This window comes from Colobus angolensis, unplaced genomic scaffold, assembly GCF_000951035.1.
Source record: "Colobus angolensis palliatus isolate OR3802 unplaced genomic scaffold, Cang.pa_1.0 Scaffold284, whole genome shotgun sequence".
Lineage (NCBI taxonomy): Eukaryota > Metazoa > Chordata > Mammalia > Primates > Cercopithecidae > Colobus > Colobus angolensis.
The window spans coordinates 2030492-2057779 of record NW_012116088.1 but is presented as its reverse complement, the minus strand read 5'-3'; the positions used below and the strand labels follow the sequence as shown (position 1 = coordinate 2057779).

Sequence of the window (27288 nt, the reverse complement as noted above, 5' to 3'; positions counted from 1 at the left end):
ACTTGGATGTCTCCCAGGGTCCCCAAACTCAACGTGTCAAAAGCAAAACTAATACTATATCCTCACCAAACCTGCTCAGCTACTAACTAGCTGTGTGACCTCAGAGAGCCTCTAAGGTCCTCTAGTTTCCAGTTTGCGAACTAGGGGAATGACCAAATTATCTCTAGCATATTCCTAGCTCAAGGAATATAAAGGACTCAAACTTACCCCTTTTGTCAGTACTAATTTCTTTATATATTGTTTTTTACAGCAAGCCCTCTTAAAGAGAATTAGCCCATAATCTTTTCAGAAGCGGCAATGCTTATGATCAATTCTAGTGTCTGTTTAGACATCAGTGATCATTTATTCAATACTGGCAGAAAGTTAAAATAGCCCATAATTGCTTTCAGTGTGGACTCATGCATCCTAGAACCAACCAGCCAAGTAACTAACTGCCTGCCTACCTGTAGCAACAGCCAAAGAACTGTCTGCTGTTGTGAAGATAATTTAGATGGCTGGCTTTTTCAGACTCTGGCTGTTGTATCTGTTTTAGAAATGTGACAGGTGTGATTTTTTTCCAAGGCAAGAGGAAGAGAAGGTTTGACCTCTAGTGCCTATTGAAACATCTACAGAGGGGTAACTTGTCATTTTTATTGCGTAAGTGAGGGTGCTCCTATGGTGAAGAAAAAGGGGTGATAAATAACATTCTTGGAGGCCATTAAATGGCACTTAGCAGGAGGGAGCCTGAGTGACAGCTGCACACTGCTCGGGGATCACAACAACAACATGTTTCCCCTTCCCCCAGCACTCTGCAGTTGCAAAGCACTGGCACATCGATCATGGTGTTGGACTGCATTTTCTCTCTCTGCTCAGATGGCTTACCCAATTTAGGTGGTGAAAAAACCAAGTAAGCTTAACACACATGGGAATAAAGGATGATTGGGAAAGGTGAGGAAAGGTGGACCAGCCTCTTTTGGCCAGTTCAGAACTTAACCCAGGTATAAAGATAATGTCTGTTAAATCCAGTTTATCTTTCCTCAGAGAGACGGTATACGTCTGATGTTGGCTTGGTGATCCTGTGCTTTAAGATTCTAAAGAAGTGGGACTTGAACGTCCATCAAGTGTAGAGTTAGAAGCCCAGTACCATACATCTTGCCGGTTCTCAGGGGGCTGGCTTCTGTTTCTCCCAGTCTCCTTGATACGGTTTGGATTTGTGTCCCCACCCACATCGCATGTCGAATTGTTATCCCCAGTGTTGGAGGATTGGTTGTTCTCATGACAGTGAGTGAGTTCTCATGAGAGCTGGATGTTTAAGTGTGCAGCACCTCCCACTTTGTTCTATTCCTCCTGCTCTGGCCATGAAAGACACACTGACTTCCCCTTTGCCTTCCGCCATGATTGAAAGTTTCCTGAGGCCTCGCCAGTCATATTTCTAGTACAGCCTGCAGAATCAGAACCAGGAGCCAATTAAATCTCTTTTCTTTATACATTACCCAGTTTCAGGTATGTCTTGTTTTCTTTTTTTTTTTTTTTTTTTTGAGATGGAATTTCGCTCTGTCACCTAGGCTGGAGTGTAGTGGTGCAATCTCAGCTCACTGCAACCTCTCGCCTCTCAGGTTCAAGCAATTTTCCTGTCTCAGCCTCCCGAGTAGCTGAGATTACAGGCATCCACCACCACATCCAGCGAACTTTTTTTTGTATTTTCAGTAGAGAGAGTGTTTCACCATGTTGGCCAGGCTGGTCTTGAACTCCTGACCTCAGGTGATCCACCCAGTTAGGCCTCCCAAAGCGCTGAGATTACAGGTGTGAGCCACCACACCTGGCCTAAGCACCTAAGTTCTTAAAACTCATTCGAAAAAGTCTTCAGTCATTTTCTGTGGTGTTTTATACATTCATCTGTTATGTCATTTACTTATCATATCCACAGGCCAAGGTGGGTACTGGTTTCAATAATCATCAGATGAGGAAGCTGTTAGGTAACTTTCAGAGGCTCCAAGCAGACTGTGGCAGTCCCTGATCTGAGTCACGTTTGGCTGACTGCACACCTGGGCTCTTTTCCCTGCAGTATGCTGTGTCCTCTAAACATCTCAGCATTTCATGACATACAAATTATCACCCGAGCCTACCCAACAGCCCCATGGAGGACATGGGAGATTAATATAATCATTACTAGGTTAATAAATTCATCAATCTTGTAGATTAAGAACTGAAATCGCCAGGCATGGTGGCTCACGCCTGTAATCCCAGGACTTTGGGAGGCCGAGGCGGGCAGATCACAAGGTCAGGAGTTCAAGACCAGCCTGGCCAACATCGTGAAAACCTGTCCCTACTAAAAATACAAAAATTAGCTGGGCACGGTGGCATGCACCTGTAGTCCCAGCTACTCAGGTTGCTGAGGCAGGAGAATTCCTTGAACCGGGACCTGGGAGGCGGAGGTTGCAGTGAGCTGAGATCACACCACTGTACCCCAGCCTGGGCTACAGAGTAAGAGTGAATCTCAAAAAAAAAAAAAAAAAAAGAACTGAAATTCTACAGAAGTGAAGGCTCATGATCAACCTGATACTGAATGGTCTTATTCTCTCTCTCTCCAAAGAAATAAATGAACAAGAAAATAGGACACATCTCTAGGACACAGGCTATCCATAAGACGTTGTTAGGTATCACTAGCTTTGTGTGCATTGTCCTTTTAATTTTCAGAGCACTTAGAATCCTAAAAGATGTCTGGGAAAATGGGAGTCTGATCCCTAAGTCCTCCTTGGAAACTCTGGCTTACCAGTAAAAGTCCCAGGGTGTTGCATAATTGCATAAGAGCCTGTTAAATTTCTCGGAAGAAATGCCCTTTCTCCAGGAGACTTTGGGATTTTCAGTTGAGTTGTGCTGTAGTGAACTGAAGGCTCTTCAAAGTCAATGTCAAAGGTTGCTGCCACCTTGAATGGACAAGGACCTCACCCTAAGTCAGTAGCTCTCAACAGTTGATTTGCACAGCCCTCTCCCTACTAGCTAGGGAGAATTTGGCAGTGTCAGAGACATTTTTAGTTGAGGCCAGGGATACTGCTGAACAACTTACAACGCACAGGACAGCTCGTACAGCAAAGAATTATTTGGTCCAAAACGTCAGTAGTGTCCAGGTGAGAAGCCTGCCCTAAGCCTAAGGTAGTGCCTAGGCTCTGTCCTGGTCCTCAGCTCACTGTCAGCACAAAGGGAGTTCCCTCACATGTCCTTATTAGAAGAGGAAGAGACAGCAGGGCGCTCTCTCTCTCTCTCTCTCTCTCTCCCTGTGTGCACAGAGGAAAGGCCATATGAGGACAAGGCCATAAGCCTACAAGTCAGGAAGAGAGAAGAACCCTCACCAGAAATCAGCCCTGCCAGTGCTTTGAGCTTGGACTTTCAGGCTCCAGACTGTGAGAAAGAAATATATGTTGTTTAAGCTATGCAGTCTGTGGCATTCTGTTATCATAGCCCAAGCAGATCTATACAGATAACAACACCTGGCTCTCTGCACCAGGCTCTCCAACCTGGCCCATCAGTCTTAGAATACCTAGGCCACCAATGGCCAACTATAGTGACATAATGAGTTTTTTTTTTTTTTGAGGTAGAGTCTCACTCTGTTGCCCAGCCTAGAGTGCAGTGGCATGATCTCGGCTTACTGCAACCTCCGCCTCCCAGGTTCAAGCAATTCTCCTGCCTCAGCCTCCTGAGTACCTGGGATCACAGGCCACCATGCCCAGCTAATTTTTGTATTTTTATTAGAGATGGGGTTTTGTCATGTTGGCCAGGCTGGTCTTGGACTCCTGACCTCATGTGATCCACCTGCCTCAGCCTCCCAAAGTACTGGGATTACAGGCATGAGTCACCGCAGCTGACTTTTTGTTTTGTTTTGTTTTTCAGGCCTCAACCTGCCTTACCTCTCTGTACTATCTACCACCAGTCAACACTCTCCCTCTCTTGAAAGGCTCTCCTCCTTTGCTTTCTAAAATACCACCTTCTCCTGCATTTCCTGTTACCTCTCTGAAGGATCTCAGGCACTCTCTCTTTCATGGGCTAACAATCCCCAGGGCTCTTGGTTTTGTTTTGTTTTGTTTTGTTTTGATATGTCCTTCTCTTCTTCCTCTGCAAATTCTCTCTGGGAAAGCTGTCAAGAGACCTCTTTCCGTAAGAATCTTGGACAGTGTCCTCCATACCAATGAATGGAAGTATCCAGCGCAGAATAAGCTTATACTAAATATTTACTAAGTGAATGCATACATGAACAAATTAACAAAGTATCCCCTATGAGATGATAATTCCTAAACCAGGATCTCTGGTCTAGACATCTTTTTTGAGTTTCAGACTCAGAAAAGATGCTCACAAGAATGCCACGTAACAAACTACCCCTTAAACTTAATGACTTACAATAAGACACATATATTCTCCTTTAGGTTAACAGTGGTTGATCTGATCTAGGCTGGGCATGGCTAAGGGGATCTGCCCTAAGCTTCAGATGGTGTGGGCTCGGCTTCAGTCTGTGAGCTGGATTCAGATCCGGCTTCACTAGGGCCAGGCTATAGAGCAGTGGCCACCAACACATGATATTGTCATGGTAATCACCAAACCACACAAGTACACTTAAGGCCTCTGCCTATGTTGGCATCCTCTAACATTCGATCAACCAAAGCAAGTTGCAAAGAGAAGCCCATTATCAATGGGATGAGGAAGTAAATCCTGCTCATGAGTTGGAAAGAGGGACAGGAGTGAGTGACTATTTGGTGAACAATAATGCAAGCATCCAAACTAGCACAACTGTACATCAAAATGCCTATAAGACCATCTCCTTTTCGAATGTCTCACAAGCTCTCTAAACTCTCCAAGTTGTTTGCTAAGAGCCCGGTACTCTGCCAACTCTTTCCTGTAGAGATGGTTCTTCTCATCCATATCCTACTAGCAGGGGATGTTGCTGAATTTGGACACAACACCTACTTCCAACTGCCAACTGCCCTGACTTCCGAATCACTGCACCTTCCGGATCTCCTCACTGCCCCAGCCCACACAGCTGAACAGCTCTGCTACTATAGACATGTTCCTGACTCACTCCTGTGTTTTCTACGGTTTTTGGACACTGCATCCCTGGCTGCTGCCAATGGGATGTTCATTTCTCAGTTCCCATTTTGTTCAGTGCTAGTTCTTTCTTTGCCTGTCAACCCCAGCCAGCAAGGTCCAGTCGTGCCTTGTGCTTCAGCTTGCCTAAGTCACAATGAGGAGACTGGATGCTGGACAGTCCTTTTGAGCACTGGCCTCCAACACTGAAAACGAGATTCTCTAAATTGGTTCTTCCTGGGACAGCACTTCATAGGCTCAGCAATGAGCCACCTCCCATAGAATTGACATTAGAATCCACCAAAGGGGAGAGAGATCAGCAAATGAGCTACTGTTTAGGTCTGCTTTCCTGGCCTAGCTTTCGGAGGGCACACACACATGCGCACACACACGTACATGCACCTGTACTCAGTTCTAATCTTCTCCCTCATATTTATTTAGGCTGTTACCAGATAATTTGATAGGCTTCCTTGGGACAAATAGGCCCTGCTCCAGGGGCCAAGGACAGGAATAGCAAGTCTGGACGAACGCACTTTGGCAGCGTGAAGAGGAGAGGATTTGCAAGATGAATGTCGCCACTGTTGCTGGCTCTTGTCTGCTATATTAATTTCTCCCTTAAAAGAAAGCTGACCCATTTTTTCCAGCCCACAGCCCTAATGGACTCTTATTCAGAAGCCATCCTTCTCCCACATAAAGAGCTGTATTGTATTTAATGATAAGCCTTTTAATGGAATTTGCTATTTCTAGGTCTCTGGGAAAATGCCATTAATGAGCTAGGAAGTGCAAGGAACAGCAGATGTTTGAGGGGCAAGCTTTTTCAAGGGCAGACTACCCTGGCAGGAAAGTGAACAAAAACAAGGCACACCTACTTTTTTTGTTGTTGTTATACCTTTTTGGATCTAGCTTGGCTTTACTAAAAATACCATCCAGACAAACGTTGTCTTCAAAATGTGAAGATATCACTCTTCATGCTCTCCACCCCTCCCCAGCACCTACCTACATGTTTTTTACTCCGTCATCACCCACAAATATTTCTGTCATCCTAATCAAAACAAAATCAGCAGCATGCAAAACTAGACCAAGACCCATGGGTAAACTAAACAGGCTAACATCTGTCACTGGTTTTCAAATCTGTCTTGGGTCAGTGCCAAGAGACTGAACACACCATGGAAAATGGAAGAGGGGGGAGATTAATCTTCCTTTTACTGCTTGGAACAATTCAGCTCTGGCCCCAAACCTGCATATTTACTCCTTAAAACAGAAGCTTGTGTTTAACCAAAAGTGCTCTCCTTCACAAAGCAGTTTATCGATCACCTCTTTTTACTCCACAAGGCCCCTCCAAATTGCACCTCTAACCTGGAAGGGCTCATCAAAGCACATGCATACATCCCTTAAGGGAGTTCTCATGTATTTTGCATCTCTTGGTATTTCCACTGGCACCCAGAGAGGCCTCAGTATGCCTTATTGGTTGGAGTTTTGCTGGCACACCCACCCTTTAATCTGTCTCTTACTAGCACCCACTGTTTCCTGGCATTAATGGAGGTGCTAAAGATGTAAAAAACATAAGACAAGGTTCTTGTCCTCAAAAGTTTAACAGTGAAAAGTCCAACTCATTTTATTGAATATTGTTGAGAGCAGGGCAGTATGCTAGAAACTGTTGGGAGTTCAAAGATGAGAAAAGCAAAGTAAAGATCCTTGATCATGCTAAAGATTTGTTGTAGTCTGCAGCATCACGTGGGAGCTTGCCTAAAATGCAAATTCTCAGGCCTCACTCTTGAGCTACTGAAAGAGAAATGCTGCAGGTGGGGCCTGGCCATCTGTGTTTAACATAAACATTTGAGAAGCTCTGGCTTAAAGAACTTCTAGTGAATCCACAATCTCTCTGCTATCAGACAAGGTAAGACCAAGGCCAGGCAAGATGCCAAGGCTGCAGGTCATAATTGTTAGTGGAGTCTTAAAAACGCCTAGTTGTCTGAGCCTCAATCCAAGATTTAAATTCACTGGTCTGATTTTTTGTTAAAAAAAAAGAAAAAAGAAAGAAAAAGAAAACACTCTCCGGTTGATGATTATCAGAGAACCTCAGTAGAGTTCTAAGAAGGAAGAAGCCTTCAGTAATGGTGAGAAGGATATTGTGATGGAAAGTGAGTGTTTTTGTTTCCCGTGGCTGCTAAAATGTCACTACAGATTGGGTGGTTGAAAATAACAGAATTTTATTCTCTCACAATTCTGAAGGTCAGAAATCCAAAATCAAGGTGAGCACAAGGCCTGCTGCCTTCTAAGCCTCATGGGGACAGTCTGTTCTCTGCTTCTTCCAGCTTCTGGTGGCTCCAGGCCTTCTTTGGCTGAAGCTGTTTCACTTCAGTCTCTGCCTCCATTTTTACATGGTCTTCTCCTCTTGTGTCTTTTTTTCTTCTGTCTCAAATCTCACTCTGCCTTTTCCTTATAAGGATAGTTGCCATTGGATTTAGGACCAGCCCAATCATACAAGACTATCTCATTTCAATGCTTAACTTAATTGCATTGGCAAAGACAGTTTTTTTTGTCTTTTTTTTTTGTTTCCAATCAGGTAACATTTACAGGTTCCAAAGATTTGATATGAATATCTTTAAGGTGCTATCTGTTGGTCTTCCACAGTTAGTATCCGCCAAGTGCACAATTAGTACGAAGGAGCAGAGGCATACCTCATTTTACTGTGCTTTGCTTTATTGTGTTTCTCAGATATTGTGTTTTTTACAAATTGAAGGATAGTGGCAACGCTGCCTCAAGCAGGTCTATTGGTTTCATTTTCAAATAACGTGTGCTCACTTTGTGCCTCTTTGTCACATTTTGGTGATTCTCATAGTATTTCAAGGCTTTTCATTATTATTATATCTGTGATGGTGATCTATGATCAGTGATCTTTGATGTTACTATTGTAGTCCTTTTGGGACACTATGAACCATGCTCATATAAGACAGAGAACTTAATTGGTAAATGGTGTGTATGTGTTCTGACTGCCCCACCAATGGGCCATTCCTATTTCTCTCCCTCCTCTCAGGCCTCCCCATTGTGTTGTGTCTGAGACACAACAATATTGAAACTAGGCCAATTAATAACCTTACAATAGCCTATGAGTATTCAAGTGAAAAGGAGAGTCATGCATCTCTCACATCAAATCAAAAGCTAGAAATGAATACACTTAGTAAGGAAGACACATTGACAGCCAAGACAGGCTGAAAGCGGGGCCTCTTGTGCCAAACAATTAGCCAAGTTGTGAATGCAAAGGAAAAGTTCTTAAAGGAAATGAAAAGTGCAACTCCAGTGAACACACAGGTGATAAGAAAGCAAAACAGTCTTATTGCTGAGATGGAGAAAGTCTGAATAGTCTGGATAGACCATCAGACATGCCACAACATTTTCTTAAACCAGAGCCTAGTCTAGAGCAAGGTCCTAAGTGTCTTCAGTTCTCTGAAGGTTAAGAGAGGTGATGAAGCTCCAGAAGAAATGCTGGAAGCTAGCAGCGGTTGATTCATGAGGTTTAAGGAAAGAGGCTGTCGCCACAACCTAAAAGTGCAAGAAGCAGCAAGTGCTGACATAGAAGCTCAGCAAGCTGTCCCTAAAATGTAGCTAAGATCATTGATGAAGGTGGCTGCACCAAACAACTGATTTTCAATGTAGATGAAACAGGCTTCTACTGGAAGAAATGCCATCTAGGACTTCTATAACTAGAGAGAAGTCAAGGCCTGGCTTCAATGCCTGAAAAGCTTTGTTAACAAGGCTGACTCTCTTGCTCCGGGCTGATGCAGCTGAAGACTTCAAGTTGAAGCCAACGCTCATTTACCATTCCTATTATCCTAGGGCCGTTTATGTATTTACTTATTATTTTTAAGACTGGGTCTCACTATGTTGTCCAGGATGGTCTCAAATCCCTGGGCTCAAGTGATTATCCCACTTTAACCTCCCTAATAGCTGGGATTACAGGCATGTGTCAACACGCCTGGCTTCTTAGGGCCCTTTAGAAGTATGCTAACTTGGGCAGGTATGGTGGCTCATGCTTGTAAACCTAGCACTTTGGGAGGCTAAGGTGGGCAGATTGCTTGAGCCCAGGAGTTCAAGACCCGCCTTGGCAACATGGAAAAACTCTGTCTCTACAAAAAACACAAAAATTAGCTGGGCATGGTGGTGGGTGCCTGTAGTCCCAGCTACTTAGGAGGCTGAGAAGGGAGGATTACCTGAGCCAAGGAAGTTGAGGCTGTGGTGAGCCGTGATTGTGCCACTGCACTCCAGCGTGGGTGATAGAGTAACACCTTGTCTCAAAAAAAAAAAAAAAAATTATGCTAAATCTATTCTGCCTGTGCTCTATAAATGGAAAAACAAAGCCTGGATGACAGTACATCTGTTTACAGCATGGTTTGCTGAATATTTGAGGCCCAGTGTTGAGACCTACTGCTCAGACAGAAATATTTCTTTCAAAATATTACTGCTTACCCACAAGGCACCTGGTCAAACAAGAGCTCTCATGAAAATATACAAGGAAATAAATGTTCTTGTCATGCCTGCTGACACAATGAATTCTGCAGCCTATGAATCAAGGAGTAATTTCAACTCTCAAGTCTTGTTATTTAAAAATACATTTTATAAGGCTTAACCTGCCATAGACAGTGATTCCTCTGATGGATCTGGGCAAAGCAAACCGAAAATCTTCTGCAAAGGCTTCACGATTCTAGAGTCCATTAAGAACATTCATGATTCAAGGGAGGAGGTCAAACTATCTACATTAACAGGAGCTTGAAAGAAGTTGATTCCAGGCCTCATGGATAACTTTGAGGGGTTCAAGACTTCAGTGGAGTAACTAACTTCAGATGTGACAGAAATAGCAAGAGAACTAGAATTGGAAATGGAGCCTGAAGAAGTGACTGAATTGCTGCAATCTTGTGATAAAACTTTAGCAGATGAGAATTTGCTTCTTATGGATAAGCAGAGAAAGTGGTTTGAGATGGGATCTACTCCTGGTGAAGATGCTTTTGTTGAACGTTGTTGAACTGACAACAATCGCCACAGAATATTACACAAACTTAGCTGATAAAGCAATGGCAAGGTTGGAGAGGATTTACTCCAATTTTGAGAGATTTTCTACTATGGATAAAATTACATCAAATGGCATTGCATGTTATGGAGAAATCTTTTGTGAAAGGAAGAGCAAATTGATGTAGCAAACTTCATTACTGTCTTATTTTAAGGAATTGTCACAGCCACCCCAACATTCAGCAACCACAACCCTGATCAGTCAGCAGGCATTAACATCCAGGCCAGACTCTCCACTGGCGAAAATATTACAACTGGCTGAAGGCTCAGATGATTGTTAGCATTTTTTAGCAATGAAATATTTTAAAATTAAGGTATGTGCATTATTTTAGACATAATGTTATTACACATTTAATAGACTATGGTCTAGTGTAAATGTAACTTTTATATGCACTGGGAAACCAAAAAAAGGTGTGTGATTCTATTGCCATATTAGCTTTACTGTTGTGTTTTGGAACCAAACCTGCAATATCTTCCATGTATGCCTGTAAGAAACTGGGCTTATATTGGAAAAACAAAAACAAACAAAACCAGAGCCTGCAATTCAAAGGGTAAAGTCATTATGGTGGTTTTTCAAGATATAGCAAAGTCATGTCTTTTTAGGAAAACCTATGTAATGCTCCAGGCATGGTGGCTCATGCCTGTAATCCCAGCACTTTGGAGGCTGAGGTGGGCGGATCACGAGGTCAGGAGATCAAGACCATCCTGGCTAACACCATGAAACCCCGTCTCTACTAAAAATACAAAAGATTAGCAGGGCGCAGTGGCGGGCGCCTGTAGTCCCAGCTACTTGGAAGACTGAGGCACGAGAATGATGTGAACCCAGGAGGCGGAGCTTGCAGTGAGCCGAGATCGTGCCACTGCTCTCCAGCCTGGGCAACAGAGCAAGACTCCGTCTCAAAAAACAAAACAAAACAAAACAACCTGATGTAATGCTCCTTCTGCTTCAGAAGACTGGGAACAACACTATTCCTGATGATATCAAAGATTCACAAGTAGATATTTCTGCTTCATCTCCTAAAGATCCTACAGCTATACTTCCTAAAGCTTCCACAGGTAACAAAACGACTTCCTCAGGAGATCAAGGACAATGTCTCGTCCCTGTGAGAACAGCTAGTATGCTTTAATTCTACTGGACCGCTGGGCTATGAGAGAGGCACTTGTTTCTCTGATACCTTGAGAAACCTAGGAGCATTTTCCAGATCTATCTTCTTTTCCTGGAGGCTCAGAATATAGGGAGTAACTTCAAACAGATCCATTAGACAGTCAAAGTACAAACTGACAGTCTGAACTGTGATTATGTCAATGCAATGTGAAAGTAATTTTGGGGTCAGGAGTGGTGGCTCATGCCTACAATCCCAGTATTTTGGAAGGCCAAGGCAGGAGGATTGCTTGAGTCCAGGAGATCAAGACCAGGCTGGACAACATAGCAAGACCTTGTCTCTACAAAAAATAAACAAAATTAGCTGGGTGTGGTGGCACACATCTGTAACCCCAGCTACTCAGGAGGCTAAGGTGGTAGGATCACTTGATCCCAGGAGGTCAAGGCTGCAGTGAGCTATAATCATACCACTGCACTCTAGACTGGGCAACAGAGCAAGACCCCATCTCAAAAAAAGAAAAAAAGAAAGTAATTCTGCCATTGTCCCTGAAACTACGAGTGTTGCTCCCATGGAGTTCTTCTAGTATTTGGATGGTGGGAGGAGAGAGAGTAATAAATGGCTTTTAAAATGGCAAGCTTTGTAGTTACCAAGTCAGGACCTCAGCACATCTTGTCTATCGGATTGTTTTTAATCACTAAATATTTCTTTTTCTAGGCTGGTCTCTTCCAATCTTCCTGATATTCTTTCATGGGCATTACCCGCAACAAAGGTGAATTCTGCTCATAGGAATCTACCTCAAGGAAATATCTAGAGAGTGTGCAGGAGTAGAATCAAAAGAGGGGCCACTACAATATTGATTATAATATTGATTATATTAATATTAATCATATTGATATTAATATCGATTATATTAACATTGATAATATTGATTATGTCAATTATATCAATATTGATAATATTGATTATAATATCAATCATATTAATATTGATAATAGTGATTATAATATCGATTATATTAATATTGATAATATTGATTATAATATTGATTACATTAATGTTGATATTATTGATTATAATATATAATGACAAACTAGGATCAACCAGAGTGGCTCACAATGAGGGATTATCTCAACATAACTTCCATGATCCCTCGTACTAACACTATTTTCACAGTTCTTAGCAGCATATCAAAATTATAATTCAATTTTTGTATAAAAACAGGAGAAGCTCTTTGGCCAGTCTGCCTTCAGCCAACATGTGGATAAACTGATACTCTTCAGCCTCTCTCTGCTCACACTGCCCCCTGTTTATGCTGGTTGTATCTGTTGTTGTAATTATGTAATTTAACACTGTGGCAAGTCAATTACATATGGATGTGAAAAGAAAGGTGTTGTTCCTATGAAAACAGGTTTCACTGCTTTGGAAAAACTCAATAAAGGCAAATTGCTAAAGGAAGAAAACCTGGTATCAAATTATGGGTGACAGAGAAGTGAAAAAGACTGGGAAACAAGTTTTAAAGGTTTAGGAGAATTCTGAACTAGATTGTTTTACGTGTGTTTTAGATTCTCATTCTTCACGTAAACCAAAACGGGAAAAAGTACAAATGCATGATGGTCAAGGTGACCTTACCTTGGATCAGGCTGGAACAGTCCCTGTTTACCTCTGTTGTTTCAGCGCTCTCTCTGGATTAGTGCCCCCCTCCCGCCCCTTTTGGGTCTCAGCAGAGTCCTGGTCTGGATGAGAAATTAAAAGATCACCATAATTATGGATGTACTTTAAACAAGACTAATAAGGTAGAGTGCCAATCAACAAGCCATTCCCAAAGAACTGAAACTGAGTCTTCAATTAAAAGATTAGTGATCCAGTGTTTATTTGCATGCTTTAAATTAGGGGTTTCAAACTTTTTCTATAAAGCTAGTAGTTATTCTAGGCTTTATTTAGTCTCTGTCATAACTATTCAGATTTGCTATTTTAACACAAAAGCTACGCTGGAAAACCTGTAAATGAATGGGCATGGCTGTGTTCCAACAAAATTTTATTCATGGATACTAAATTAGAATTACATATAATTTTCCAAGTGTCACAGAATGTTCTTCTTTTGATTTTGTTCCAGTATTTGCAATTTCTTTTTTTTTTCTGTTTTCAAATTATTTCTTCGAAGATATCAAGCAATTAAAAATGTAAAAATCATCCTTGACTTGGAACTCATATAAAAATGAGCAGTGGGCTAGATTTGGCCTGTAGGCCATAGTTTTCTGACCCCCACGACCACCTTCTTTTTTTTTTGAGATGAAGTCTCGCTCTTGTCGCCCGGACTGGGGTGCAGTGTTGCGATCTCGGCTCACTGCAACCTTCGCCTCTCAAGTTCAAGCAATTCTCCTGCCTTAGCCTCCAGAGTAGCTGGGACTACAGGCGCACACCACCACGCCCAGCTAATTTTTGTATTTTTAGTAGAGATGGAGTTTCACCATATTGGTCAGGCTGGTCTTGAACTCCTAACCTCAGGTGGTCCACCCACCTCGGCCTCCCAAAGTGCTGGGATTATAGGTGTGAGCCACCTCGCCTGGCCTTCTGACCTCTTTATAAGTTTAAAAATAATATTGTGTATGTGTTAGGTTTTTTCTTTTATGGTTGTCAGTTTTCAATTATCCAAAATGTCCAAATGACGTTGAATAAGAGGATCTCTATTACTATATTTGTTCGCAGTTTTACTACCTTTCTTGCCTATGAGGTCCACAAGGTAAGGGATTTTATCTAATACATAACAGGTGCTCAGTAAATGTTTCTTTCTTTCTTTCTTTCTTTCTTTTTTCTTTTTTTTGACATGGAGTTTCGCTCTTGTTGCCCAGCCTGGAGTGCAGTGGCATTATCTCAGCTCACTGCAACCTCCGCCTCCCGAGTTCAAGCGATTCTGCTGCCTCAGTCTCCCAAATAGCTGGGATTACAGGCATGCACCACCAAGCCTGGCTAATTTTGTATTTAGTAGAGACGGGGTTTCTCCATGTTGGTCAGGCTGTTCTTGAACTCCCAACCTCAGGTGATCCTCCCGCCTAGGCCTCCCAAAGTGTTGGGATTACAGGCTTGAGCCACCTTGCCTGGCCAGTAAATGTTTCTTAAATGAATGAAGTTAAATTATGCAATCTCCATGCAACGGAGTACTAACACAACCATTAAAAATTATATTTAAGAGTTCAAGATTTATTGCGAAGGGGGAAAACGAAACAGGTTACACAATAGTTACATATAATACAACTCTATTTAAAAAAATACGTGTCTCCCTTTGCAGGGGAAATCATCTAGTAGGGTATGCATAAATGTTAATAATCATTATATCACTATACTTTTAGATTTAGGTTGCTTTAAAAAACTTTTTCTTTTTGCTTATCTATATTTCTGAGTTTTCAAAAATGGGTGTGTTTTCTGTCTGTGATTGATTTCCCATTATTGTTTTTGTTTTACCTTATAACTCTGGTTCCCTGAAGGAATTTGGATCTGATCAAATGGAGGCACCATGTCTGAATAGATCCTGTCATTGTGGTCAGGGGCTGGGAGTGACTAAGTTAGATATAAGCTTGGGAGGGAGTGGGTAGAGACTACTTGTCAGAGCTGGTCAGTTTCCTAGTGCACTTAAAAAACTTGAAATGAGATGCTAGACCTCTTGAGTTCAAGGCCAGAACCTTGAATGAGGCCTCCCCACTCCCCTATAAGATGACCGTAGTCCCTGGTGAAATTTGATATATTATTCTAAGAGCAGTGGGAGGTCTAAGAAGAATTTTGTTCATTTAGTCTATAAACCAATACTTGCTGGGTGCCCACCACTTGCCAGGCACTGTTCTAGGCACTAGGGATATAGGAGAGGACAGAATAGACAGAAATCCCTACCCTCAGGCAATAAACCAATAAAGGAAAAAAGGCAGATGGAGCTGAGATAGTCTCAGAGGGGGGCAGTGCAGCCGCATTAGTCTGAAGAGGCATATGAGCCAAGTCGGCTGAGTCCGGATCAGGCAGAGGAAACCAAGAGGACAAGGGGCCACAGTGGCACAAGCTTGGCACAGGAGAAGGCCTGAGAGAACGGTGGTGTGGCAGAGGAAATGAGACTGAGAGGCAGACAGGAGCTACCTCAAGTGACCACGAAAAAAAATTTATTTTTTTTTAAATACATTTTCTTCTAAGTGAAAACACATTTTCTTCTAAGTGAAATCGGAATTGAAATTTCATCCCAAGGGAAGCCAGTGGTAGGTTTTAAACCGACGAATGGCATGTTCTGGTTTATATTTAAAAGATAATTCTTGCCGCTGTGTGAGTGGGCGAGACTGGACCACGAGGCCAGTGCGGGCGTCATAGCAGGGGTTGGCGGCCAGAGGAGAAGGTGGCCTCAACTATGGTGGAGGTGGAAATGGAGAACGGAGGTGGACTTACTCATTTTGTTTATGAGGTAAAGTCACCAGGACTTGACTCAGAACTAGTTTTTTGTTGTTGGTAGTGGTGGTGGTGGGTTTTTGTTGTTGTTTGTTTGTTTGTTTGTTTTTCTGAGACGGAGTCCTGTTCTGCCACCCAGGCTGGAGTGCAGTGGCGCAATCTTGGCTCACTGCAACCTCCGCCTCCCAGGTTCAAGCGATTCTCCTGCCTCAGTCTCCCGAGTAGCTGAGATTACAGGTGCAGACCACCATGCCCGGCTAATTTTTTTGTACTTTTACTAGAGATGGGGTTTCACCATGTTGGCCAGGCTGGTCTTGAACTCCTGACCTCAGGTGATCTGCCCGCCTTAGCCTCCTAAACTGCTGGGATTATAGGCATGAGCCACCGCGCCTGGCCAGAACTAGATTTAAACAGGAGACAGACCTGATTCGAGTTTTGTTTGTTTTCATTTTAGCAGCTTTATTGAGATATAATTCTTATACCAGGAAATTCACCCAAAAAGTATGCAATTCAATGGCTTTCAGTATCTTCAGAGTTGCGGAACCATCACCACAACCAACTTTAGAACATTCTCATTACCCCATAAAGAAACCTTGCATCTGTGAGTCACACTCCTCTTTGTCTAAGGGATGAAAGATTTCTTTTTGTATTTATCTATTCCTCAGTTGATGGACATTTAGTTGGTTTCCGCCTGTTGGCTATTATGAATAATGTTTCTATGAACATTCTTGCATCATTTCTCTTGGGTATATACCTAGGAGTGGAACGATAAGCATGTCCAAGCATTCGAGGAACTGCCAGACCATTTTCCACAGCAGCTGCATCATTTTATATTCCCACCCGCAGTGTATGAGGATGCTGATTCGGTTTTAAGATCACTCTGGCTGCTGCGTGGAGAAAGGATAGGAGGAAGGCTGGGGCGAAGCAGGGGAGTATTGGGGGCACTGTGGAAAGTGGAGAGACCAGAATGGTTATGCAGAAGTTCAGGGATCTGAGCAGGGTTCAAGGACATTCAACTTAAGGTGCACTTCGTACTGTTTATGGTATGGTGCAAAGATTCGTGAGAGCTCTTTACACAATGAATCACATCGTTAAATTAAAAGATTCCAACAAAGAGGGCTTGTTAAAACAGATCTGCCGTTTTCAAGTCTAGAGTCCTAAAGCAAAGTGGTATGGAACTGGTTAAACATCTGTCCCCAAACAAGCTCCTGCAAGCAGGAGGATATTTTCAGAAAAGCAAGAGGAGCCAGTGGGTGCAATAAGATTTCCACACCTTGAAGGCATGAAAACACAGGGCTCAAGTGACAGCCTGTTGCTGAGGACTCTCATGGCAACAGGCATCACTCCTCCTGCCCTACAGCGCTGCCCTGGCCTCTCAGCCCGGAGGAGAGCTGGCTTGTTTCCAAGTTTGACAACTGGGCAGCAGTCCTTGACTCTCTGAAGTTCCTCCAGTTCAGAAAGGGATGGGAAATGAACATCTGTCAAGCTTCAGATGTGCCCCACGCTGGGTTATAAATGACTTTTCACTTACATCCCTTACGTTGGTGAAGCCTCACAACGTATCACCAGGATGGAAAATTTTCCCGCAATTAAAGATGAGGACAGTTGGCCCCTTTGCATGCGGAGGTCAGAAAAGGCCACTTTGGAGAGATGATAATTTAGCTGATACCAGCTCCACAGGGATCCAGAAGAAGAACGTTCCAAGTTTAACCCCCAAATTATTCATTTGCCCTCTAGATGTCTTCATTTTTATTCTTATTTAATTCTAATTTATATTCATTAGTATAAATAAGGGTGAAAAGTTGCCCTCTAGAAACAAATCGAATTTAAATTCATTTAACATATAACTTTGAATAGAAATTATAATTGTTTTTCCTTACTATTTCTGGTTTTAAACTCAGGGACTATTCTCCACTACATCTCCCAATCCTATACCCATCACCTTCCACCCCCCACCCCCATGACAGAGACAGTATTCTTGTCTCTATTAATGTGTCTTAATAGACGGGTAAGGTTCTGGGACATGGGGAGACATAGTCCTCATGGTCTGGCTGTGCTACTGTGCAGGAAGCGGTGACTTTGACCTCCTGAACCTCCCATTGAAGATGTATCTACAGATAACTACCACACTGCCACTGAAAAGTTTCCCACTCTCACGTTAATATGCTTTCAAATAAAGGAATTACTTTTCACTATAACTCCGTACCAAATTCCTCGAAGCTAGACTCATCCTAAGATCTGTCCGTTGGATCTTCAGGATGGCCCAGTAAATAACATTTCTCTTCCCCACTGATCTAATTGAAATGCAAGACCAAGGTGTGAGGCTGCTTTGAGATTATCACCGTTTTATCAACTAAAGTTAATACTGGAGATTGTGGTGTATATCCACTGGCAAGCTGAATTCCTGATGCTTATCCATCTGGTCACAATGCTAGGCCAGGGCAGCTCTGCCTGCTGGGTGCACCTACCCCTGTATAATTGATGTGTAGAAGACAATGTGTGCTTGTACAGTCAGATCACTCCAGGAACAAGCAGGGTGGAAGAAGCAAGAGTTCTGTAGGCCCAGTCCCTGCTCCAAACCTCACTAATTATATATTCCCCCTTGTGGTGGAAAAAGTAGTAAAAGTAATTAAGAGGGGCTATGGAAACATCAGGATGAACAGGGAAGAAACTTCCCCACCTCCCTCTCTTCAACACACACAATCCAGCGCTGGATTCTGGATGTCCTGCTCTGTCAATATATATTAATGTGATGTTGGGCAAGAATACTGACCCTTTCCCGGGTCTCAGATGCCCCACTCCCTTTCTCAGTTAGAGATGGTTCTTCCCTCCCAGTCATGCAGAACTGCTGTGCACACAAAGGATGAGTAAGTATGTCAAACGCTTGCAAAGTATGTAAAACTAAAGAATCGTAAGGTATTACTAACATGGAGAAATTGCAGCCACTTGACTCAGCATTCGCTCTTGCAGGGTCTTCTGACTAACTGGCAGAGATCCAAAACAAGAATGAGTGAGAGGGTCCCATGAGGTTGTTTGACTCCTTATACTTGAGCTTGGCAGCTTCTGGCACTAAGACGCCTGCTCATCTCCTCCTGGGTACATTTCCTCTAGTTGGTCCAGATGAAAGGTAGTGCCCTGGTATCTGTTTCTCCTGTGCGTGGTCTGGGTTCCCCAGAATCAGCCTTCAGTTTGAGAGATAGTTCTTGCAGAGGAATACATGCTATTCCACTCATTTTCTCCTTTAATATAAAAGAGTCTTCGTTAACACTCGTATTTGGGGTAAGACATTCTATTGTTCCTTGAACATGGGAACTGGGGAATCTCCGGGTAGGAGGCATTCCAGTTCTTCTGGGGATGAGGTCATGGAGAGAGCTGCAAAATGAAAAAACTGGGGCCAGGTGTGGTGGCTCATGCCTACAATCCTAGCACTTTGGGAAGCCAAGGTCGGATGATTGCTTGAGCCCAAGGGTTTGAGGCCGGCCTGAGCAACATAGTGAGACCTTGTCTCGACCAAAAATGTTAGCTGGACATGGTAGTGCATGCCTGTAGTCCCAACTACTCAGGAGGCTGAGGTGGGAAGACGGTTTGAGCCCAGGAGGCAGAGGTTGCAGTGAGCTCAGATCGTGCCACTGCACTGCATCCTGGGCGACAGAGCCAGACCCTGTCTCAAAGACAAACAAAAATACGAAACCCAGCTGGAGAGTGCTAGGAGGTTACAAAACCAGAGAGAGGTGGACACAGGCCCAGAGGCAGGTGGGACTGGGCAAATTTGCCTGATGCTTTCAAGAACAAAAGCTTCCCAAAGGCTTTATTTAATGGGGAATGGATCTGGAACCTCTTCTTCCAAATACCTCCTCTGAGTACACTTTACTGTTCCATCCTTCCCCTGCTCCAAACCAGTGGTTTTTAACCCTGTTGGCATGTTGGATGCTCTTGAAGAGATCTGAAAAAAATACTAATGCCTGCCACCATTCCCTCTTCTCCTTGTAAGATGGGCCTGGGCCCTTGTATGCTGTTTGGTTTGCCTGTTTTAAACTTTGACTTAGAAAGAATCTCGAACTTAGGAAACAACCGCCAGAAAAAGAACAGTACAAAGAACATCCACATACTCTGCAACTCAGAATCGCCATTTTACCCCATTTTGTCTCATTTGGCCTTTATTCTGTTCCCATAATCTGTTTTCTACATTATGAAATGAAATGCTTTGAGAGTAAGGCATCATACTTCCTTAAACGTAAGATCATTTCCTAAGAATAAGGCTGCTGCTTTTTTTTTTGTTTAGATGGCGTCTCACTCTGTCGCCAGGCTGGAGTGCAGTGGCACAATCTCGGCTCACTGCAACCTCTGCCTCCCAGGTTCAAGCGATTCTCTTGCCTCAGCCTCCCAAGTAGCTGGGACTACAGGTGTGCGCCACCATGCCCAGCTAATTTTTGTATTTTAATTTTAGTTTTATTTTATTTTTGAGACAGAGTCTCACTCTGTTGCCCAGGCTGGAGTGCAGTGGCACAATCTCGGCTCACTGCAACCTCTGCCTCCCAGGTTCAAGCGATTCTCTTGCCTCAGCCTCCCAAGTAGCTGGGACTACAGGTGTGCGCCACCATGCCCAGCTAATTTTTGTATTTTAATTTTAGTTTTATTTTATTTTTGAGACAGAGTCTCACTCTGTTGCCCAGGCTGGAGTGCAGTGGCACAATCTCGGCTCACTGCAACCTCTGCCTCCCAGGTTCAAGCGATTCTCTTGCCTCAGCCTCCCAAGTAGCTGGGACTACAGGTGTGCGCCACCATGCCCAGCTAATTTTTGTATTTTAATTTTAGTTTTATTTTATTTTTGAGACAGAGTCTCACTCTGTTGCCCAGGCTGGAGTGCAGTGGCACAATCTCGGCTCACTGCAACCTCTGCCTCCCAGGTTCAAGCGATTCTCTTGCCTCAGCCTCCCAAGTAGCTGGGACTACAGGTGTGCGCCACCATGCCCAGCTAATTTTTGTATTTTAATTTTAGTTTTATTTTATTTTTGAGACAGAGTCTCACTCTGTTGCCCAGGCTGGAGTGCAGTGGCACGATCTTGGCTCACTGCAAGCTCCACCTCCCGGGTTCACACCATTCTCCTGCCTCAGCCTACCGAGTAGCTGGGACTACAGGGGCCCACCACCACGCCCGGCTAATTTTTTTTTTTGTATTTTTAATAGAGACGGGGTTTCACTGTGTTAGCCAGGATGGTCTCAATCTCCTGACCTCGTGATCCGCCTGCCTCGGCCGCCCAAAGTGCTGGGATTACAGGCATGAGCCACTGCACCCAGCCTAACTGGTGAGTTTTTAAAAGCTGTCCGAGTGGAGGCTATTATCTTAAGTTAAATAACTCAGGAACAGAAAGTCAAATATCGCATGTTCTCACTTATAGGTGGAAACTGAATAATGTGTACGCAGGAACACAGAATGTGGAACAGGAGACACTGGAGACTCCAAAGGTGGGAGACTGGAGGGCAGATAAGGAGTCATAAAGAGCTCACTGAGTACAACGTACCCTGTTCCTGTGATGGTTGCACTAAACGTCCAGACTTCACTACCACATATTGTATCCATGTAAAAAGCACATGTACCCCCTAAATTTATACAAATTAAAAATAAATAAATAGATATTTTAGAATATTTTGGATACATTGGTATAGTAAAAAAATAAATAAGGGCTCCGTGGGTGATTTTAAGGTGCACCTTGGACCTTGGGTCACTGTGTAAATCAATATTCGTTTATTATACTACCACATATTGAGTGTCTACTAGGTGTAAAGTGTTATGAATAAAATTAAGGAGCTTATTACTTTAAGGACATACTATCCACAAGTCAACTATAATATCAGAAGGATGAGTATCATGAAAGAAATATTAACAAACCTATGGGAGGAAATGATAATTAAATTGAACAAGCTTACTGAGGAGCTACTATGTGTCAGACATTGTACAAACTGCTGGAGAAATAGTTGGATACGTAAATGCAATTAATACACAGTTAAAAATTAATGTACACATTCTTTTTTTTGAGACAGAGTGTCGCTCTTGTTGCCCAGGCTGGAGAGCAACGGCGCGATCTTGGCTCACCACAACCTCCACCTCCCCAGTTCAAGCGATTCTCCTGCCTCAGCCTCCTGAGTAGCTGGGATTACAGGCATGCACCACCACGCCCAACTAATTTTTTTCATATTTTTAGTAGAGACAAGGTTTCTCCATGTTGGTCAGGCTAGTCTCAAACTCCCAACCTCAGGTGATCCACCTGACTCAGCCTCCCAAAATACTGGGATTACAGGCATGAGCCACGGTGCCTGGCCAATTAACACATTCGTAATCACAAAAGTAAGGTTTTAAAAAGATTTTCCTTAGAGGAGGTGGGGCTCAAAACATAAGCAGGATTTTACTTTTAGAGTTGAAGACATTTCAGGAGAGGAAACTTCAAGAGGAAAACTGGGTGAGTGCACAGTGGAGTAAGGAAAGAATCGTACTTCACTTTGACCTGAGAACTGGGTGCAGTACTAGGAGATTGTGCTGAAGAAGTAGGCTGGAGAATGCATGGTGGTACAGTCACTTCGTAAAACAATTTGGCAGTTTCTCAAAAAATGAAAAGTTATCATACAACTTAACAATTCCGCTCCTAGGTATCTAACCAAGAACACATAAAGACTTGCACATGAATGGAATGTTCATAGCAGCATTATTCACAAAAGCCAAAAAGTAGAAACTCAAATGTCCATCAGCTGATGAATGGATAAATAAAACATGGCCTATTCATACAACAAGATAAATAAGTGAGTAATAAAAAGGAATGAATTAATGATACATGTTACAATGTGGATGAACCTAAAAGAATTAGATGGAAAGAATAATATATTATATGGTTTCATTTAGAGATAATTTAAAGAGATAGGAAGTAGATGAATGGTTGCCTGGGGCTGGTGGCGGGAACAGGAACTGACTACAAATATCCACAAGGGAAGATTTCTTTGGGGTGAAAATGTCCCTAAAACTGGATTATGGTTATGGCTCAATGACTAAAACAATGTTGAATCACTTAAAACAGGTGAATTTTATGGTATGTAAATTATACCTCAATAAAGCTGTAAAGATTTTAAAAACTGTTAAAATTAGGCAGAAAGAAAATAGGAAGCACAATCTTAGAAATAAAAAATATAATTATTGAAATTCAAAAAACTTAATAGATGGGAAAAACTCTGGACTGGACAAATTATTTAGAAGACTGGCAAATTGGAAGGCAAGGAATTCACCAGGATGCAACACAAAGACAAAATCTTTTTTAAAAAAGTAACATCTCAGGATATCGATAGTGAGGCTTCCTCACTTTCCTAATGGTAGTGCCAGAAAAGATAATGGAGGTAATGGCTAGGAAGCAATATTGCAAGAGAAAATCAGTAATAATTTTCCAGAATTAAAGAAAGCACATGCACCCCTGTAATCCCAGCACTTTGGGAAGCCAAGGCGGGAGCATTGCTTGAGTTCAGGAGTTTGAGATCAGCCTGGGCAACATAGTGAGACCCTGTCTCTACAAAATTTTTTTTTTTTTTAATTAGCTGGGCATGGTGGCTCATGCTTGTAGTCCAGCTTGAGTATGGGAGGTCAAGGTTGCAGTGAGTTTTGATCACACCACTGCACTCCAGCCTGGGTGACATAGTGAGACACTGTCAAAAAAAAAAAAAAGCAGCACATGATAATCCTCAAAAGATAGTACCTACCTCCTACTTTTGCAGAGGATAAAGATAAACTAACACCAAGACAGTTCTAGAAAACCTGCTGAACAGTAAACATAAATAAAACAAATCTGAAATGTTATCAAGGAGAAAACGCAGCTTATTTACAAGGGAATGAAAATTAGATTGGCAGGAGAAGTTTTAACCAGCAACACTTAGTACCAGAAGACAGTGGAGTACTATCATCAATGTGATGTGGGAAAATAACTGTTCACTAGAATTTTATATCCAAATAAATGATCATCCAACAGTGAGGGCAAAATTAAGGCATTTCCAACAACGAATTCCCTCCCATACCAAGGCACCTACAGAAAGAACTATTAAAGGATGGATTTCAGCCAGAAGAAAACTGAACCCAAAGGGAACATTGTAGATTCAAGAAAAAAAATAGTGAGCAGAAAAATTGATAAAATGTCAGTAAAGTTAATTAACTTTTAACTATAAAAACTATTTTTAAATTTAAGAAGTAAAAACAGATAGAATGTGGTGACACATGCCTGAACTTTGGGAGGTCAAGGCGGGAGGATTGCTTGAGGCCAGGAGTTCGAGACCAGCTTGGGCAACATGGTGACACTTTATCTCAACAAAACATTTTTGAAAAAGAAAAAATTAGCTGGGGGTGGTGGTGTGGACCTGTTCCTAGCTACTGGGGAGTCTGAGGTGGGAGGATCACTTGAGGCCAGGAGTTTGAGGCTACAGTTAGCCATGACTGTGCCACTACACTCCAGCCTGGGTAACAGAGGAAGACCCTGTCTCTTAAACAAACAAACAAACAAACAGAAAAGTAAAAGTAAAACTATAGGCAGCAATAACAAGATGGGAAGGAAGGGTCTGTTAAATGAGTAAAGTATACAAAGTTTTTTCATGGGAAGAAACAATTACATACTAACTTTGTTAGAAAAAAATCAGAATTAAGTATATATGTTGAAAAATAGAAGATGATTCTGAGAAGAATAGAAATAAAACCCAAAGCTCTCAAACCAGCAGTGGCATATGGATCACTTTACTAATCTGATAGAAGGCAAGAATGGACGCAAAAGAAGCAAGGAGAAATAATGGTAAATGAAAAACGCAAGATCCAATGGAAGAAAAGCCCAAATATATTAGTAATCACAATAAATGCCTGTGGATTAAATTCACCTGTCAGAGATACAACCAAAATAAACCTCAGAGAAAGATTAAATATGAAGATATGGAAAATAATTCACATACAAATAGTAACCAAAAGAAGGGTGGCCTATTAATAACAAAAACTTCTAATTTAAGCAATTAGCATAAAAATGGTACTACATAAGGATCAATCATCATTTCTAATGCAGAATATACTTTAAGAAACACTGCCTACTGTGCGCCAAGAATCACGTATGCCTTCTACACTGCTGTGTTTTCAGTGCTTGGCACATAATAGGTGTGCCATAAATATTAATGAGTGGAATCATTGCTATTTTATATTGAAATGATCTGTTTATGTGTTTGTCATACCACAAGGGCAAGACCATATCTTACTAATTGTTATGCCATCAACATTCAGCATAGCAGTTGGCACATAGTAGGAATTCCATAAGTCTACACTGAATTCAAGGATCATCTTGTCTATAAAATCTCCTCTCGCAGTTCCTTCCATACTGATTTTTCCTTTGTTTCTACTTCTATAGAACTCGTAATTGGAAGCACCCAATTTAGCACCCAAGACATAGTCTTCTAGCTTTCACCCAATATTTCAAATCTTGTTTCTCCAAAACTATTTTAGATTCTTTGAAGATAGGGAAGATGCCTTGCACTGTGCCAAGTGCCTTTTCAGGTACTTGAATAAATACATGTTTTGGTTGGTGTCACTATTTAGATGAATGTAGGTTAGATCAATAGTACCGGCTATACATGCCAAGGACTCTAAGGGCTATCTCCAATCTCTTTTTTCATCCCTTGACCAAAGAGAGCCCTCTTCGGAGACAGGCTCATGTGCGAAGAATGTGAAGTTAATGAGACAGGTGGGAGAAGGCAGCTAGTGTTCAATTCCAAGACTCTGTGCTCTGTTCCTCCTGGCAAAATAGTGAGGTTGGCGGGACAGGGGGAGGGGAATGTCTGTGATCCCACAAAACATGTGTGGAAAGTGAGAGGGAGATGGTGAGGAAAGAGAGCATGTTCCAGATGCCACAGGACAGAGCTGGACCTGACCTTTCCCTGGTGGGCATGGCACCAGGAGTGTATTATGAGACCAAAAGGAAACCCCAAAGCAAACAGCTAAATTCATCCACTTGAAACCTTGTGTGGGAGACAGTGAGGGATGTTGTTCTCCATCTAGACAAGGCACAGAGGGGAGTCTGTGACAAGGAACTCCTAATTGGGGAGCTGCAGAGGGTTAACAAAGAGCACTGGTGGCATCTTTTTGCTGGTCTTCTTGAAAAAGACATATAGTCTGGGAAGGTTCAATCAGGGCTCTGCAGGAGGTAGGGAGGTGGGTTGGCTGATCGACCTCCCAAGGTCCTTCCTAATCCCATAATTATTTGGTGAATCGTGCTCTTCTCCATTTATGCTCCTACACACGTCTGCACCCAGTTTGATAGTAAGTCCCCTAGGCTGCATTCCAGGTTTAGTACGGTGCCACGCAAGCTGCTGGCACTCAACGAATGACGCAAATATTTGTTGAATGAAGGAATACATGGATCAAGTGTTTAAATAGAGCCCACATGACCTCCCCAAGCTGTAAAGTATGGCAGTTGAATGAAATCACATTATAGGCACTTGAGCAAAGCTGGCGGAGACACACACACACACACACACACTAGATTTACATTCCCACCTTGGAAAAGCACAGACCACCTGCTCAGTAAGTAGGCTGTGCGAGTTTCCTTGGCAAGGATCCTCTTTCTCTGCTGCTTCAGGATGGTGCCTCTAGAAGGTCAAGTCACCCAGATTTAGGACCGCTTCCCTTCCCCGTTGGCCTCCGAGACAAAGTTTCTGTCTGGATACGGCCCAGGCTTCCCGGGAGGGACATCCTCTCTCCCTCCCGGCTCCAGCGCCCCGGGCGTGCAGCTCGCTGGCCCGCTGCGCCCCACCTTACCTTGGTGAGCTGGGCGATCTTCTTGCACATTTTCACGTGCATCTCGGGATCACAGTCCATTCTCCAGCCCGCGCCACCGCGGGCGTCGTCTTTGGAGCCCGGGCAAGTCCCGGGCGGGTTAATTTTGCTTTTGAGAGCAGAAGCCATCACTAAAACGCGCCCAGCACTCAAAGACTCTCGCTCGTGTTCTCCCTGCCCACCGTGTGCACGTGCGTGCGCGCGCGGGCGTGCGAGCGTGTGGGTTTCTCGGGAGAGGTGGTACTGCAGTCCCGTCGCCTGCACCGCCGCGTGGCCCCAGCTTCCCGAAGGTCTCCGCCTCCCGGGCCCACCCGCGCGCCCACCCTTTCTCCTCTGGCTGGTTGGCTCCGCGGGCACCCGCACCCTGCGGCAAGGCTCCGGCGCCCGTGTGCACGTGTCGTTGGCGATCCGTCTGCCGCTCCCCAGCCAGTGCAGGTTTCATGTGCAAGAGGAGAGCTTCCGCGGCTAGGAGCCGCCGGCCTTGGGGGGTTTGCGCTGGGCGGGCACGGCGCTCTTGGACACGTGGGTGGAGCGCGGCCCTGGACTCGGTGGCGACGGACCCTGCCAGAGGTGGTCATCCCGGGCCAAGGAGGAAGAAGAGCCTCCGGAGCGGGACAGGGCACAGTAACCCGCGGCTTCCGAGTCTCCGAGCTGAGGGCGGAGATGGGGGTGGGGGACGAGATGCTAAGAGAGGGGCGGGTAGGTCAGGACGAGTCACCGGGACTCGAGGAGGTGTGGGATCCGGAGCGCACAGTGTGGGCCAGCGCTTGAGTTGCGCGAGTGCACGGCGGGGCTGGGGATGGCAGCCTTCCTTTCTGG

General features: G+C 43.4%; 1 protein-coding gene across 1 annotated transcript in view; it reads right to left on the bottom strand.

The window, feature by feature from the left end:
* Window positions 1-26806, bottom strand: part of FAM184B (family with sequence similarity 184, member B) — a 165869-nt gene extending 139063 nt beyond the window's left edge. The window contains exon 1 of the mRNA XM_011948811.1: window positions 26452-26806. Coding sequence (XP_011804201.1) covers window positions 26452-26598 — 147 coding nt within the window. The 5' untranslated portion in view covers window positions 26599-26806. The remainder of the gene's footprint in view (window positions 1-26451) is intronic.
* Window positions 26807-27288: the final 482 nt, after the last annotated feature.